At 49.8% G+C, this 13,409-nt stretch overlaps 5 protein-coding genes across 5 annotated transcripts; 2 read left to right on the top strand and 3 right to left on the bottom strand.

Moving 5' to 3' along the window:
• Positions 1-146: 146 nt before the first annotated feature.
• Positions 147-1,118, bottom strand: CABS01_02580 (uncharacterized protein; the record flags this gene model as incomplete). Its single annotated transcript, XM_060535958.1, has 2 exons — positions 147-1,016; positions 1,083-1,118. The coding sequence occupies 2 exons, from the start codon at positions 1,116-1,118 to the stop codon at positions 147-149; spliced, it is 906 nt and encodes a 301-aa protein (XP_060393870.1).
• A 961-nt stretch (positions 1,119-2,079) lies between these two features.
• CABS01_02579 (N-alkane-inducible cytochrome P450) lies at positions 2,080-3,736 on the top strand (the record flags this gene model as incomplete). Its single annotated transcript, XM_060535957.1, has 3 exons — positions 2,080-2,640; positions 2,710-3,247; positions 3,315-3,736. The coding sequence occupies 3 exons, from the start codon at positions 2,080-2,082 to the stop codon at positions 3,734-3,736; spliced, it is 1,521 nt and encodes a 506-aa protein (XP_060393869.1).
• Positions 3,737-5,389: 1,653 nt separating this feature from the next.
• Positions 5,390-7,719, top strand: CABS01_02578 (asparagine synthase; the record flags this gene model as incomplete). Its single annotated transcript, XM_060535956.1, has 4 exons — positions 5,390-5,576; positions 5,628-6,190; positions 6,250-6,508; positions 6,578-7,719. The coding sequence occupies 4 exons, from the start codon at positions 5,390-5,392 to the stop codon at positions 7,717-7,719; spliced, it is 2,151 nt and encodes a 716-aa protein (XP_060393868.1).
• A 391-nt stretch (positions 7,720-8,110) lies between these two features.
• CABS01_02577 (uncharacterized protein) lies at positions 8,111-9,720 on the bottom strand (the record flags this gene model as incomplete). Its single annotated transcript, XM_060535955.1, has 5 exons — positions 8,111-8,479; positions 8,572-8,589; positions 8,651-8,734; positions 9,156-9,281; positions 9,691-9,720. 5 exons carry the CDS (start codon positions 9,718-9,720, stop codon positions 8,111-8,113), a joined length of 627 nt encoding a protein of 208 aa, XP_060393867.1.
• Positions 9,721-10,476: 756 nt separating this feature from the next.
• CABS01_02576 (ENB1 protein) lies at positions 10,477-12,537 on the bottom strand (the record flags this gene model as incomplete). The annotated part of the gene is made up of 5 exons (XM_060535954.1): positions 10,477-10,504; positions 10,578-10,672; positions 10,747-12,127; positions 12,204-12,227; positions 12,284-12,537. The coding sequence occupies 5 exons, from the start codon at positions 12,535-12,537 to the stop codon at positions 10,477-10,479; spliced, it is 1,782 nt and encodes a 593-aa protein (XP_060393866.1).
• Between the last annotated feature and the right edge of the window lie 872 nt (positions 12,538-13,409).

The following is a 13,409-nucleotide window of genomic DNA, read 5'->3' as shown; positions in this document are numbered from 1 at the left end:
AACCAGTATTTCTGAATCAGAACGCACGACTGAAATATGGTTGAGGATTTTGTTCTGAACTCTGCTTGACCAATTCAATGCTCATTGTCAAATCAGATAACGATTCGGTTTAGAGCCCAACTATCTTGAGTGCACGGTGACCAACCTCAACCTTTGATAGCAGTCTTGATAATCTGCTCTAGCCCCTCTCTGCCTATCGGTTCAATGCCGAGCAGCTTGTTGTCAGTCACAGGGAAATAACCAGCCTCTGTGCCAATGAAAGCACGGTTAATGAACATTTCAACCACTTCTTCACTGTGGTCCCCCTTGCTCCATCTCTCGTGAGCGATCTTCTCCAAGTCCTCAGTTCTCGAATGCTTGACTTCCCATTCCCCTGTTGGATCAATGCTTTTGGAAATCTCAACGATCTCATTTTGTGTCGTCTCAACACTGCTAATCTTTACCGGACGGTTTGCTGTCTCCTCGAGATGAGTGAGGATGCCAATGACGGCTTGTCCGATATGCGGCATGGTCGTTGCACAGAATTTGACATTGCCGCCATCCTTGATGTGAGCTTTCTTGCCCTTGACATCCACAAGAAAGTCAAGTGCGTACCCAGGCGCCAAGAAGGAGACATTCATGATGATGGTGTACGAGAATGATGGCCTTGCAGCTACCTTTTCATCGAGGTACTTGCGAATTGCAATCTTGGGCTGGTAGATGGGTATGACGGCTAGCTTGGGGTTCATGGTGTCATTACCGTACTCGGATGGAATCATTCTTCGTATGCCGGCGTTGAAAGCTGCATCGACAACGTTCCTCTGAATATGGATTACGTCGAATGCCAAGGCTGAAACAAGAGCGTCTTGTCCTCTGAGGGCAGCTTCGAGACTGGGGACTGACTCGTAGTCGACTTTCTTCACTGTAACGCCAGCAGGGAATTCGTGGCGAGACCCCTCACGAGTGAGAACAGTGAGCTCAAATAATTTCGACCTCTGTAGGACATCAAGAAGAACACGTCCTAAGAAACCGTTCGCCTGCAACCCTCGTCAGTTTGTGACACCTAGAGCATTTATTCGCTCGAGGGGGGATAATTGACTTACACCTGCAAGAGCAACATGCTTGATTGGAGTTGACATAGTGATAGATCGTCTGTGCGAGGAACACCCAAAGCGGTGGTGAAAGAGACTTTGATCCTTGAAATGTTGCGTTCAGCTAGTCGTGGGATAAACCCGTAAAGACCGGAGGCTTATTAAACTATGAAGATTAGGGGACTAGTTCAAAGAAGCATGACTGCCATATTTAACAACAAACGGCTATGACGGCTTCGCTTTCTCGACTTTATTTTTGATTGACACACATGTTCAGACCCGACGTCTCGGCCTGCATCACGCCGGGATCATCACACAACCCGTGTAAGTCCACACTTTAGAGTTCACCGGGACCGCCTGTCGGACAGACGGGTCACCGGCGACGGGTTTCTGCCCGTTTGGCATACCGCAATCAGCGGAGCTCTCGAAGCAAGGCCAAGAAAGCGACGATCTGAAGTCTCAGGAGCGGGATTGACCCGGTGAAAAACGCGCGCTCTGCAGGCGGATTGGAGGACTATCGTATGACTGTACCAGGCAACGAAGCATCGTACCAAATAAATCACAACTGATGACCCTGGTGTCATCCCAGCTCGACCCAGCTTGGATGTCACGAAACTAGGACGAGGTCAGATTGAATAGCAAGACCCAAGGCTTCAAGTACCTCCTTGTTAGAGCTAGGTTGTTGACACGTCAGGTAAGCACTGAGCACCGAGACCGAAGGTGTGGGCATAGACGTGCAACGATCAAGCAATTGAGAGGATGGAAGTACTTGCCGTTGTAGTGGAGGATATACGAGCCGGATGATGTCCATCTTCAAATAGCAGAATTAATGTGTCTAAGTCCATTGTTTGGGACAAGACGACGGATGAGTCTTGGGTATAAAAGTCCTCGTACCCTTCACCTGACGCCCCAGTAGTGCAGAGGTGCTGGTCGAGACAAATTTAAATCAAGAGTCTTGACAGGCACAAGCACATACCATCATATCATCCTGAAGCCACCTCTCGTAATTATGTTGACCCCCGTTTTGACGCTGGTTGCGTCTGTTGCAACTGTTTTCTACTCCCTTTACATTATTGTTTCTACACACCTTCTCCGTCACCGCATGAAGAGAGAATATGGCACACTTCCGCCCAAAAAGCTACCTCAAAAAGATCCCGTCTTCGGAACTGATGTGGTACTTCAAAACCTGGACGCTGCAAAGAAATTCGGCTTCCTTGCTCTCCTGAAGAAACGCCATGCCGAGCAGGGCCAGACTTTCACCACGAACACATACCTTCGCACTACCATCAACACTTGCGACCCAAAGTTAATCCAGACTGTGCTATCTAATCAGTTTGAAGACTTTGGAATGGGCCCTTTGAGAAGAAAGAGTGCATCACCTCTCCTTGGCCGAGGCATTTTCACAACCGACAACGAGACCTGGGCCCATCAGAGGGCACTCATCAGACCAAGCTTCATCCGAGCTCAGGTGACAGATTTTAGCATCTTCGAAACACACGTCAATCAGCTTATACAGCTAATCGCCCGGGAGAATTACACCATAGACCTGCAACAGTTATTTTTCCGCATGGTACGTCAATTTTACCGCAACGGCCACTCTTGTCTCTGACTTTTGGATTGCTAACATTTATACATGTAGGTTCTTGACTCAAACAGCGAATACCTTTTTGGAGAATCAGTTGGTTTGATGTCAGACTACGCTTCCGACTCTGCCCATACTTTCCACCATGCTCTCGATTACGCCCAGCAAGGAACAATTCTTCGACTTCGCCTCGGTAATTTGATGTTCGCGCACAGAGACGCCAAGTTCAGGGATTCATGTGGCATTGTGCACGCATATGCCGACAAGTTTGTCAAGCAAGCCCTTGAGTTCCGCGAGCACGAGAAGCTTTGCCCTATGGAGAAGAAAGACGAGTACGCTCGCACGAAGTACGTTTTTCTTAATGAACTGGCCAAAGACACCGACAACCCCATCATGCTGCGTGACCAGATTGTCAACATGTTGCTCGCGGCCAGAGACACAACAGCAGGACTGCTAGCATTCGCCTTCTTCTTGCTGGCACGTAATCCCAGAGTCTGGGATAAACTCAGGGCGGACGTGCTTGAAAACTACACAGAGCCTTTGACCTACGATGCTGTTATGCAGATGACATATCTACGCTACGTACTTCAAGAAAGTAAGTTTGCGGGCCGCTCACCGATCTTCCCTTTTAAATGACTTCATCTGGCTAACCTCAATCTCAGCTCTTCGACTCTTCCCTCCTATTGCCACTAATAGCCGCATGGCCAACAAAGACTGCGTGATTCCGGTTGGCGGTGGTCCCGACGGACGCTCGCCAATGTTCGTTGCCAAGAATAATGTGGTCACATACAGCACTTTCGTTATGCACCGTCGTCCAGAACTCTTCGGGCCCGATGCTGAGGAATTCATCCCAGAACGTTGGGAGACTCTCCGACCAGGCTGGGAATATCTGCCCTTCAACGGTGGTCCTCGCGTTTGCCCTGGTCAGAAGTTCGCCCTCACCGAGTCGTCATATACCATTGCCAGGTTGTTGCATGCCTTCTCTGGGATTGAAAATCTGGATCCGACCGACTGGCGCGAGCAACTCACCTTATCCCTGACATTGAACAATGGGGTAAAGGTGCGACTCCTCCGGGAAGCTTAGGTACCCTGAAGTTGTCTCTTTCATAGCCTCGAGCTGTACCAGGTTGTTTGCGTCGGACCTTTCCTCGCTTAGCAAGCCTTGTTACATAGAACTTTTGAGAATTCAGACGAGTCGACTAATCTCAAAAAAGGTGATGAAGAATGCATCACAGCTTTTGACCCTTTCATTTCAGTGACATCTGACCAACCTAATCTTCTCAAACCATCGATAAGTCCCGTAAGGTAACACGATGCCTCACTGACAGTGCAGTCTACTTAGCACGCCATGCGATGCAGGTCTCAGTTCCTGAAGATTACCTGAAAGATGAGTCTTTCGAGTACTGTATCTTAGGGATGTGGGACGAGGTTGTAATGGCCCCTGGGCTTGACCACCGTGGCATCGAATGTTGCCACAAGCAGGCAGCTGCGACTCAATGAGTCGTCTGAGTACACGTATGGAAAAGGCCAACATAGGATCTCCCAAGAGACATGAAATGTTAATCCAGAGACTCCAGTATGTCACCAGGACATCACAGCACATACAAATAGCCTAAGAAGGCGGGTAAGGAGAACGCCAAGGCCGGACCCTAATATGCTATAGTTACGGATGCAGCAAGGAGCCAGTCCGAAGAGCATCACCTTCATATCCCTGAGGGCTGCAACTCTTCACCGCCATGGTCTAATCGACATGCCACCTGGATGGTAACGTCTCGTCCCAAATTTAGATGACACGACAGGGCTTGACGTTCTCGAACAACCAGGCACTGAGTAGCTCCCGCTTTCTCGCCTCGACTTCCCCGATCACATAATCTTCAAGTCCAAGCCCGCCAACCAGAATGAACTTGTCCCCTCTGCTATTGTTCGAAAAGCTATAATTGAACGAGTAATGGCTACCTCAATCGGTTACACTTCACCTTTGGAGCCAAGAAGTGTCGCGGGAAAATGGGACAACAAACATCTTTGAAGGCAACCCTTGGAAAGTTTAAATTCTTCCCCCGCTTCAGAGCAGACTTTAGCCCACCTCCACCGGGTTTGAGTCAGTTGAAATAAGCGAAGGCCTGCTGCAGGACTCATTGAGTCTCCGAGACGTTGAGATGTTCCGATCATTAATTAGTTGACCCTCGGACAAGTTAGAGTTTATGATGTGGTCTTTCCTTTGACCTGCTGCGCTTCGACCAATACCCGGAGAGTGTTTCGACCGAGCTCAAAGACTTTCCCATACGTAATCGCATTGTTAATCCGGTCTCACTTCAAGTCTTTCCACCCTTTCTGGTGCGTCATTTGCGGTCTTGGCCAAGAAAGTGTAGTATCGCGACCACGTCTGCGCAATGGGGAAGGTCGTATTTGGCCCAAGACAGCGGTGGAATTCGGACGGGCCAAGAGAATTGGAAATGTTTCCACAATGTCGTGAAAGCCTATTAAATAAGTGGACGCGCTTCTTATGATGATTGGATCTTGCGGGTGTCACTGAATCCTGCGTAGTGTTGTACATAGTTCACTAATGTGAACTCTAAAGCAATTGACCACGCTGAGTTCGCCATTGGTTCCGAAGCCCACGACTGATGATTCCGAGAAGCAGCTTTAGTTACACTACTTACCTAGTTGCTGATCTCTCTGTGCCACTCTTCTCATTCCACTACTTCGCTTACTCCTGGTTCTTCCGCCAAATAGCATCATGTGCGGCATTACGGCAACTATCAAGTTACGACGAAGCGGCACACTCCCTGGATCAAATGGGAATGGCCATAACAGCTCCCCAAGTCGCCAGGCTTTGCACAATCAGTTAGCGGAAAGCCTCGTAAGCCTTGCTCATCGAGGGCCGGATGCCGAGGGCATCTGGATGAGTGACGATGGAACCATTGGTATGACCATATGGCTCAGGCTCAGTAAATTTGACTGACTTTGGAATATAGGCCTCGGCCACCGTCGTCTTGCCATCAATGACCTAACGCCTGACGGTGTTCAACCTCTGCACAGCAATGACGGGAAAATCCATGCCGTCGTCAATGGAGAGATATATGATCATGACGCCATTCGAGAACGGTGCATCCGGGATCATGAATATCAATTCAAGGGCCATTGCGATAGTGAAGTGTTGATTGCGTTGTATAAGATTTACGGAGCTCCTGGGTTCTTTGAACATTTAAGAGGGGAATTCTCATTTGTCATTTTTGATGAGAGAGATGGGCGGGTGATTACTGCCCGCGATCGCTTTGGCATCAAGCCAATGTACTGGACTATTGTCGGTGACGGCTCACAGCAACAGCTTGTCTTGACATCTGAGGTCAAAGGCCTTTTGCCCCTTGGCTGGGAGCCCGAGTGGAACGTCTCCGGTCTCATCAGCGGACTTTCTCTCCAAGCTGAACATACGATTTACAAAGATGTTTGGAAATTGAAGCCAGGTTCGTGGATGGAGATCGCTGAAAGTGGTGAGATCAAGCACCATCAATATTGGGATCCTGAATACAAGAATAAGGTACGTGTCAACCTGGCCTGAAGCGCCACCTACTCATAATCTTAGCTTATAAAAAACAGCATGAGGTCGAAACGCGTCAATTAGATAAAATCATTCTGGAAGTCAGAGAGAGGATCGTAGAAGCTGTAAGACTTCGGCTGCGTGCCGATGTACCAGTAGGTATCTACCTATCAGGTGGCATTGATTCCTCTGTCGTTGCTGGAATCGTAACAAAACTTGTTCGTGAGGAGGGTGTAATGCTTGGCAACCAAGACGCCACGAAACGAATTTCCTGTTTTAGCATCCAGTTCCCTGAGGACTCTGGTTTCAACGAGGCTGGTTTGTTCCCTTGTCAAGTCTATCATGAACTTACCTGATTACGCATACGGAGGCTAATTAATTTTACAGACATCGCACAGCGGACAGCAGACTGGCTTGGTGTTCAAATCCTCAAAAAAGACATGAACGAGGAAGAGCTTGCAAAGAACTTCGTGGAATGTGTCTACCACACTGAGCACCATCATTTCGATCTCAACTTCGTGGGCAAATTCTGTCTTTCCACACTACCCCGGCAATTTGGCGTGCCGGTTGTTCTCACGGGTGAAGGCGCTGATGAACACTTCGCCGGGTACCCATTCCTGATGCCGGATTTTCTCCTGGAGCCGGATTACGCGTGGCCAGACTCAGCTTTGGCAAGAAATGACCAGGCGAGAGAGGCCATGCAAAAGGAAATGGCAGACGACCTCAAGAATATGTTCACCAGAGTCGGCATGTTCAATCACGAATGGGAAACGACGGCTCCAGTATCCCGACATCTTGGCATTGGAAACAACGCTCTGAAGTGGCAGCCCCACTCGGGCATGTTCGCCCCTTGGGTCCAGGACTCCTACGGGCGGAAGGATATGAGGATCAGTGTAGCTGAGACCATGTCCGCTGAAGTGCGCAAAAACATGGACGAAAAGTGGCATACGCTGCACTCCTCACTTTATTACTACACTCGCGGTGCCCTTCCCAATATGATCCTCACCTGCTTGGGTGATCGTACCGAAATGGCACACAGCATCGAAGCCCGGCCGCCATTCCTCGACCATCACTTGGTTGAATACGTCAACGGCCTTCCTCCCAGCCTGAAGATTGCGTACAATCAGCCAGAGGGCGACACAGACGGGACAGGATCAAGTTTATGGTGGAAGAATCTCAGTGCTGCTCGCCAGGCCTTAAGCGAAAAGTGGATTCTGAAGGAAGCTGGTAAGCCTTTCATCACTCAGGAGCTATATGATCGTCGGAAACACCCATATTCAGCACCTGTCAAGTGGCCTCGGGAAGGACCTATACACCAGCTCTTTAGAAAGCTAATCACGGAGGACTCGGTGAACAATCTGGGATTCCTGGAATGGGAGGATGTCAAAAGTTGGCTTGAGCATGGGTTTGGGAATGATTCTGACCCCAACGCCTTCAGAAAGTTGGTCATTACTGGATCATGGGTTGTCCTGAGCCAGAGGTTTGGCGTCAAAAAAGCTACTCGAGGTACCGAGCCAAGCTGCACGTAAACTTTCATCCAGTAGCATGATACCTATAAGGTAGGCGGTGAATGACATTTGAGTAAACAACTCGATTTCTCAGCCGGGCGCAATTAGCAAACCCAGATGAATAAGACTAGACATGCATCTTCCGATGTGGAGAAGTCTCTGAGAAGAAGTAAGAATGAGAGATGTGTATCATAAGTATTGACGTAGTGTATATACATGTGATAATATGATGTTACAAATTGAAAAAAAACTCTCTCTCTTATCTAGATGTGTCAGTGTTGCGTGTGAAGAACACATATCCAAGCCAAGCCGGCTGGGAACCATAGGCCAGACAGCAGGTTGCTGTCCAGCATAGGTTTAAGCAGTCAGACGTATGTGTTAGCCTGTCCTCATCTTCAATTGGGTCGGAAGCTTAGTAAAAGCCGCCCTTGTCATCCTTGCCTTTCTTCTGGTCATCGTTCTTGTTGTCATCGTTCTTGTTGTCATCGTTCTTCTTCTTGTCCTCCTTCTGGTTGCCCTTCTTCTTCTCATCCTCATCATCGGAGCAGTTACCCTTCTTATTGCGCCTGCACTGCTTCTTCTTCTTATCCTTCTTGTCATCGTCAGAGTCAGAGCAATCGCCCTTCTTGTTGCGCTTGCACTGCTTCTTCTTCTTGTCCTTCTTATCGTCATCGGAATCGGTGCAGTAGCCCTTGTTGTTGGTACGCTTGCACTTCTTCTTGCTGTTGCGCTGCTCAAGGGCGCTAATGGCGCCGGTGAAAGCAAGTCCCTCGCCACGGGCCTAATGGGTTAGAAGTTAGTCGAAGCGTCTAGCAAATCAAATGTCATCTCTTCGGAGGCATGAACGGGTGTTGTTGATGCTTCAGAACTCACAGTCAGATCGGTGGATCGCTGGGGGATGTTAGCTTATTCGTGCATGTAGTCATGGCCGGGAATAGAGTGGTGTTCTTACCTCGATGAGATCGGTATCGAGGGGCTCTGCGATGGGAGCAGCCAAGGCAGCGACGGTGAAGAAAGCCATGCCGATGGTGGCAACCTGTCCGAAAGTAGGGATATGCATCTTGAGAATGGGTTGAGAGTATGGAGTTCTTAAAAAGAGAGGGAGAGTCGGAATGAGTGGTGTGAGTGAGCTATGTAGAAGCGACTGTGATCTTGAGAGTGAGTGTGATGAGGAGGAAGGATATCCCTTTCCAATTGAGGTGATAAGATGGCTTATTTATAAGTTTTCATCTTTCTCTTCGAACCGAACGAAGATGTGTACAGCATCAACGTTGAAGGCTTCATGTTATGAGACAGAGCCTCACTTGCGACCGGGATCGAGTGAAGCGAGAATGAATTTGCTTCTGTGGCTTGGAAATCTGTCCATGGGTCTTAGTTCACGGTCCACCACGTCTGTGAAAATCGAGCCAAGGCCGCTGGTGTTTTCTTGGCAATGAGTCTACGGTTGCCAGATATACCAGACCGAGGTGCACCCACGAGCTCGCTTTCGAGATCTTGGGTTCGAGGCACTCGATGCCAAGCTTCGCGGCCTCAACGCCATCACAACGCTTGCCCAATATTTTCTTTTCCTTTGGAGTACCAGCCTAGAGTTCGATTTTATTTTCGGGGAGGATGTACGCCACAAGCTAGAACGAGTGATCGAGTTTGAGGCGGACCACCAGAAAGCTGGCTGAAGTGAGCTGAAGGTCTGGATTTGTCAATGTGTTTGAGGCTGTAGCAAGCAATCGAGAATCCAAATAACCTATTCACGCAACTAACGGCGGCTTCTCTTGGGCCGATGTATTGTCTCATCACGGAACCAACCTCCTGGATCACAGCTGGGGGTAGAGGGGCAGTATCGTTTCGACAAGTGATATCAAAACCACGACTGACTATCCAGGCTTCGAGTGTATTAAAAATTTACATGCATGCAGTGGACGTTGAGCCTAATGGTCTCGAAAATGTGTGAAACTCCTGGAGTGACAATAAGGTGAGCATCGAGTAACGGCTCACAGACTGCGGGTTCACATCTGAGGGCCGCATCGCGCGAAAGCTTATGCTGAAGCTGAAAAAGGAATGTGGAAATGGAAGAGGGGGTACGCACGAGCTTTGCGGGGTGGCGTACATAGTTGAGGTCCCAGTCTCTAAGTTTCGCCCGGCGACGCCGCTGGCGGGATACCCGTCCGGCTGGTTTCACCAGCCAGGGCGAGAAGTCTAGCTCGTCAAACACAGGGGAAAAAACAAGCTTAAGGTAAACATCATTTCAACCTTAAAGACGATTGAGCCATTGTGCCCACAGCGACCAGGCTTGGCACACGTCAGCGACTTCTTTCGTGCGAGTCTTTTCAGATATGGAAACCGCTAGATCAGGCGGGTCTGGACGGTGACTTGGCACTCATATATTAGTAGATTCTAATAGCTGGGTAGGTTGCAGTGTTGACTCGCAGGGTGGTGATGACCACTCATGCCCAGCTGACGAGAAAAAATATTGACTTCTTGTAGTATGACCCAGGCAAACAATCAATGCGACGAGATCACCGCGGCTTGAACCATTCAGTAAGCTCAACGGGGAACAATACAGGTTGCCATGGGAAGAAGGTATGATCGCAATGCTTTATCAGAATGCTAGCTCGTCTGTTGCTGTGTCTATGGAGCAAATGAGAGACTTTTCTGCCGCCGCTCTCGGCCCTCCTCTATGTGTATGCTCGTCATGAATGCGTTGACGAAGATAAGCCTTCGCTTGTTACCACTAGTTGGCGATGCAAGAGAATTCCTGACAACTGTTGAGTCGCCTCTCTTTTACTCCTCAACCATGTTGTTTCGGTCACTGGAAGGTTGTAAGTAAGGATGAAAGGCATTAATTGAGCTGCTGCAAAATATTGTATCATGTGTGGACTTACGGTAATATAAAATCTGGCAGGAACCAGGCCAGGATAACCCCCGGAGCTGAAGCTCCGACGGCAGTATAGACCATGAATTTCATCACGTCTGTGAACTATGTGTTGCGGTATGGAGTCAGCTTCGCCAAACCGACGCGAAATTGTCCGCTCTCAAGACGTCAGAACTTACAGCATGGTTGATCGCGTTTCTTTCCGGAGTACCCCATGCAGGTGCGGTGCCAACAATGGAATCAAATAACGAGTCGACGAGCTCCGGTGAAGCGCTGGCGCCGAGATACTTGTACAGCATCGGCTTGAATGTGTTGGTGTAGATGCCACCAGCTATGCAACCTCCGATACTTCCCCCAATGACCGAACAGCAAATGACCAAAGCAGTGATCTGTGGCATCTCGCGGTGAGGCACAACGACCTGAGCAGGCACAAGAATCGATAGTTGCATTATGCCGGATCCTAGACCCTGGATCATCTGGACGATGAAGAGCTCGGCCACGGAGTTATCAGCCCCGCGGAGGCGAAGCATGACACCGTAGCCTATGAGACGGATGATTGCGCCGCCGATGAGAAGCCACTTGTATCGGCGAGTGTATGCCATTGCCAAGCCGGCGATGATTCCCATCACGCACTGCATCACGCCGTTGGTGTATTGGAAGAACGTAGCGTCTCGGGCGGCGAAGCCACGGGCAACGGTAGACCATGAGTAGAGATAGGTGTGCGTGCAGGCGAACCCGACTGAGTCACTCGCGATGAGCAAGAGGCAAAGAACAATTGTCTTGTTGCGGAAGTATCGCGTGGGCATGATTGGGTTGCGAGCCAGACGCTGCTCGTAGAACGGCAGTGCAGCGAGGAGCATGACGCCAATCACGATTAAGACGATGATGTACGCCGTTCCCCATCTGCTTGGTGTTGATGCTGCCAACGTTAACGGTATCAGGACTAATGAGAAGCCCGCGCAGAGAAGTGCTGAACCGCCCAGGTCGATCTGAGAGCAGAAGCTGTAGAGCGTTGTTTTCTGCCTTGGGGTAAGACCCATGTCCTTGGCCTTCTTTTGGTAGTAAAGCAAGGTCGAAATGATGAATGCGGCGCCGATGGGCATGAGAATTGCGAACATGCCGATGCCCCATCGCCAGCCGATACCACCGGGCTTGACGACGTCGTCGACAATGAAGGCAGCTGCCCAAGGCGTGATGAGAAATGGGAAGAAGGAGAAGCTGAGAGCAAAACCACGCCAGCGAGCCGTAGTGATATCGGCAATAACGATGTCGTTCATGATGTTTGTACCTGACTGGCCGACGACGTAGAATACAACGCCTGCAGCATAGGCGTTGAAAGTTGTTGATGTTGCCATGAGGATGTAGCCCAAGACATAGAAGGATATACTCATGATGTAGGTTTCTCCTCGGCCGATGACGTTGGATAGCTTGGCGACTGGCGGTTTGATAACAGCGAAGACGATACCGCTGGCGGTGCTTAGGGTTGCTAGCTTGGAAAGAGCTGAAAAGGAAGACGTCGCATAGTTGTTGTATATGTAGACAGTGGTGTTGTCGATTTCGCTTTATGATGGTTAGCCAGGTGGATCAAGGGAAAGAAGCCATTGACCCCATGACCAAAGGAAAATATGGTACTTACTACACAATCATCACCAAAGCCAGGCTAGTATAGATGTTAACAACAACATGCATATGAGGCAACTGGTAGTATGGGCTTACCCGACAATAACAAGCCATCTTCCCTTCTTCCCCCACAATGTCTGAGCAGCTTGAATAGTGCCGACACCCGACTCAAGAGGCTCGGAGGTGTCGAACTTTTTGACATGATCGTGATCTTCAATAGTGTCGTCCGTCTTCCCGGCCATCTCAACATCCCGAGGTGCTTCCGATGCAGCTATATCCCCGTTGGCGGGGTCTGCCGACGAGGAACCCTCCGCATGGAGGCGTCCCCTCAACGACGTGACAAAGCCCATTGCTTCTCTCTCTTCTTCAGACGTCGGCAGTAGACTCGTCCGCTCGTCACTGTCGTACGAATACGTACGACCGGTTCGTCGGCCCATGCTGGGTGAACTGAGAGCAGATGCGAAGACCTTTAACTATTTTTGAGTCATGCCCGCACTGCAGAAACTACCGCAAACTTCTTGGCCAAGGTTCAATGATTATCAGTTGAGACGGCACCCTGAACCTTGTTTGGAAGCAATTCGAGAAACAAAAAAAAGCACAGATGACTGGTCGACAATTGAAAACATCGGCTTAGAATTAACCGGCAAACCTCCCATCGACAGATGGATTCTAAAGGCTGTGCTTACTTTACCTTTGCGGGAAGGCTGGTATTGTTCTTCGCGGTCGTTATCTTGCGCCCACCGGCCAATTGCTCGCGCGGGGTCGGCGCGGAGAGGCGAGGAGCCTATCATATTGGGGACATTGTCATCCCTCTTGCATCCTCCGAGGTGTCGTGTGATAGCACTCGGTGATAGCGTCTGGACGAGTCGGTATCCGAAGCTATCTGTACATCGTCCGATGTATGGGGTAGGATCAGGCACCATGTCTTCCCTTACAGTAACGATGTGCGATGGGAGGACCCAGGTGCTTCTAGACGTTTACCATGTAGAGGATGGGGATGCTCGACCCTATGAGGATCACAAACCGGTGGGATTCTTGGTGTTGACCTACTGTTGGCTTTGAGATTAGGTGCTCGGCAAATATGGACCGACCGGCTGGGTTAGACCCTGAAGCCAGTTTCCAAAATGGCTCCACTGATTCCCCCGAAGCCGCTCGCAATTCAAGGTGGGAATCCCCCCGATGTCATCGGCGACCGAAGATTCTACTCGACTCAGATGGGGCC

This window comes from Colletotrichum abscissum, assembly GCF_030869225.1.
Source record: "Colletotrichum abscissum strain IMI 504890 chromosome Unknown Scaffold_5.1, whole genome shotgun sequence".
NCBI classification, from domain to species: domain Eukaryota; kingdom Fungi; phylum Ascomycota; class Sordariomycetes; order Glomerellales; family Glomerellaceae; genus Colletotrichum; species Colletotrichum abscissum.
This window is presented reverse-complemented; position numbering and strand designations above follow the sequence as displayed.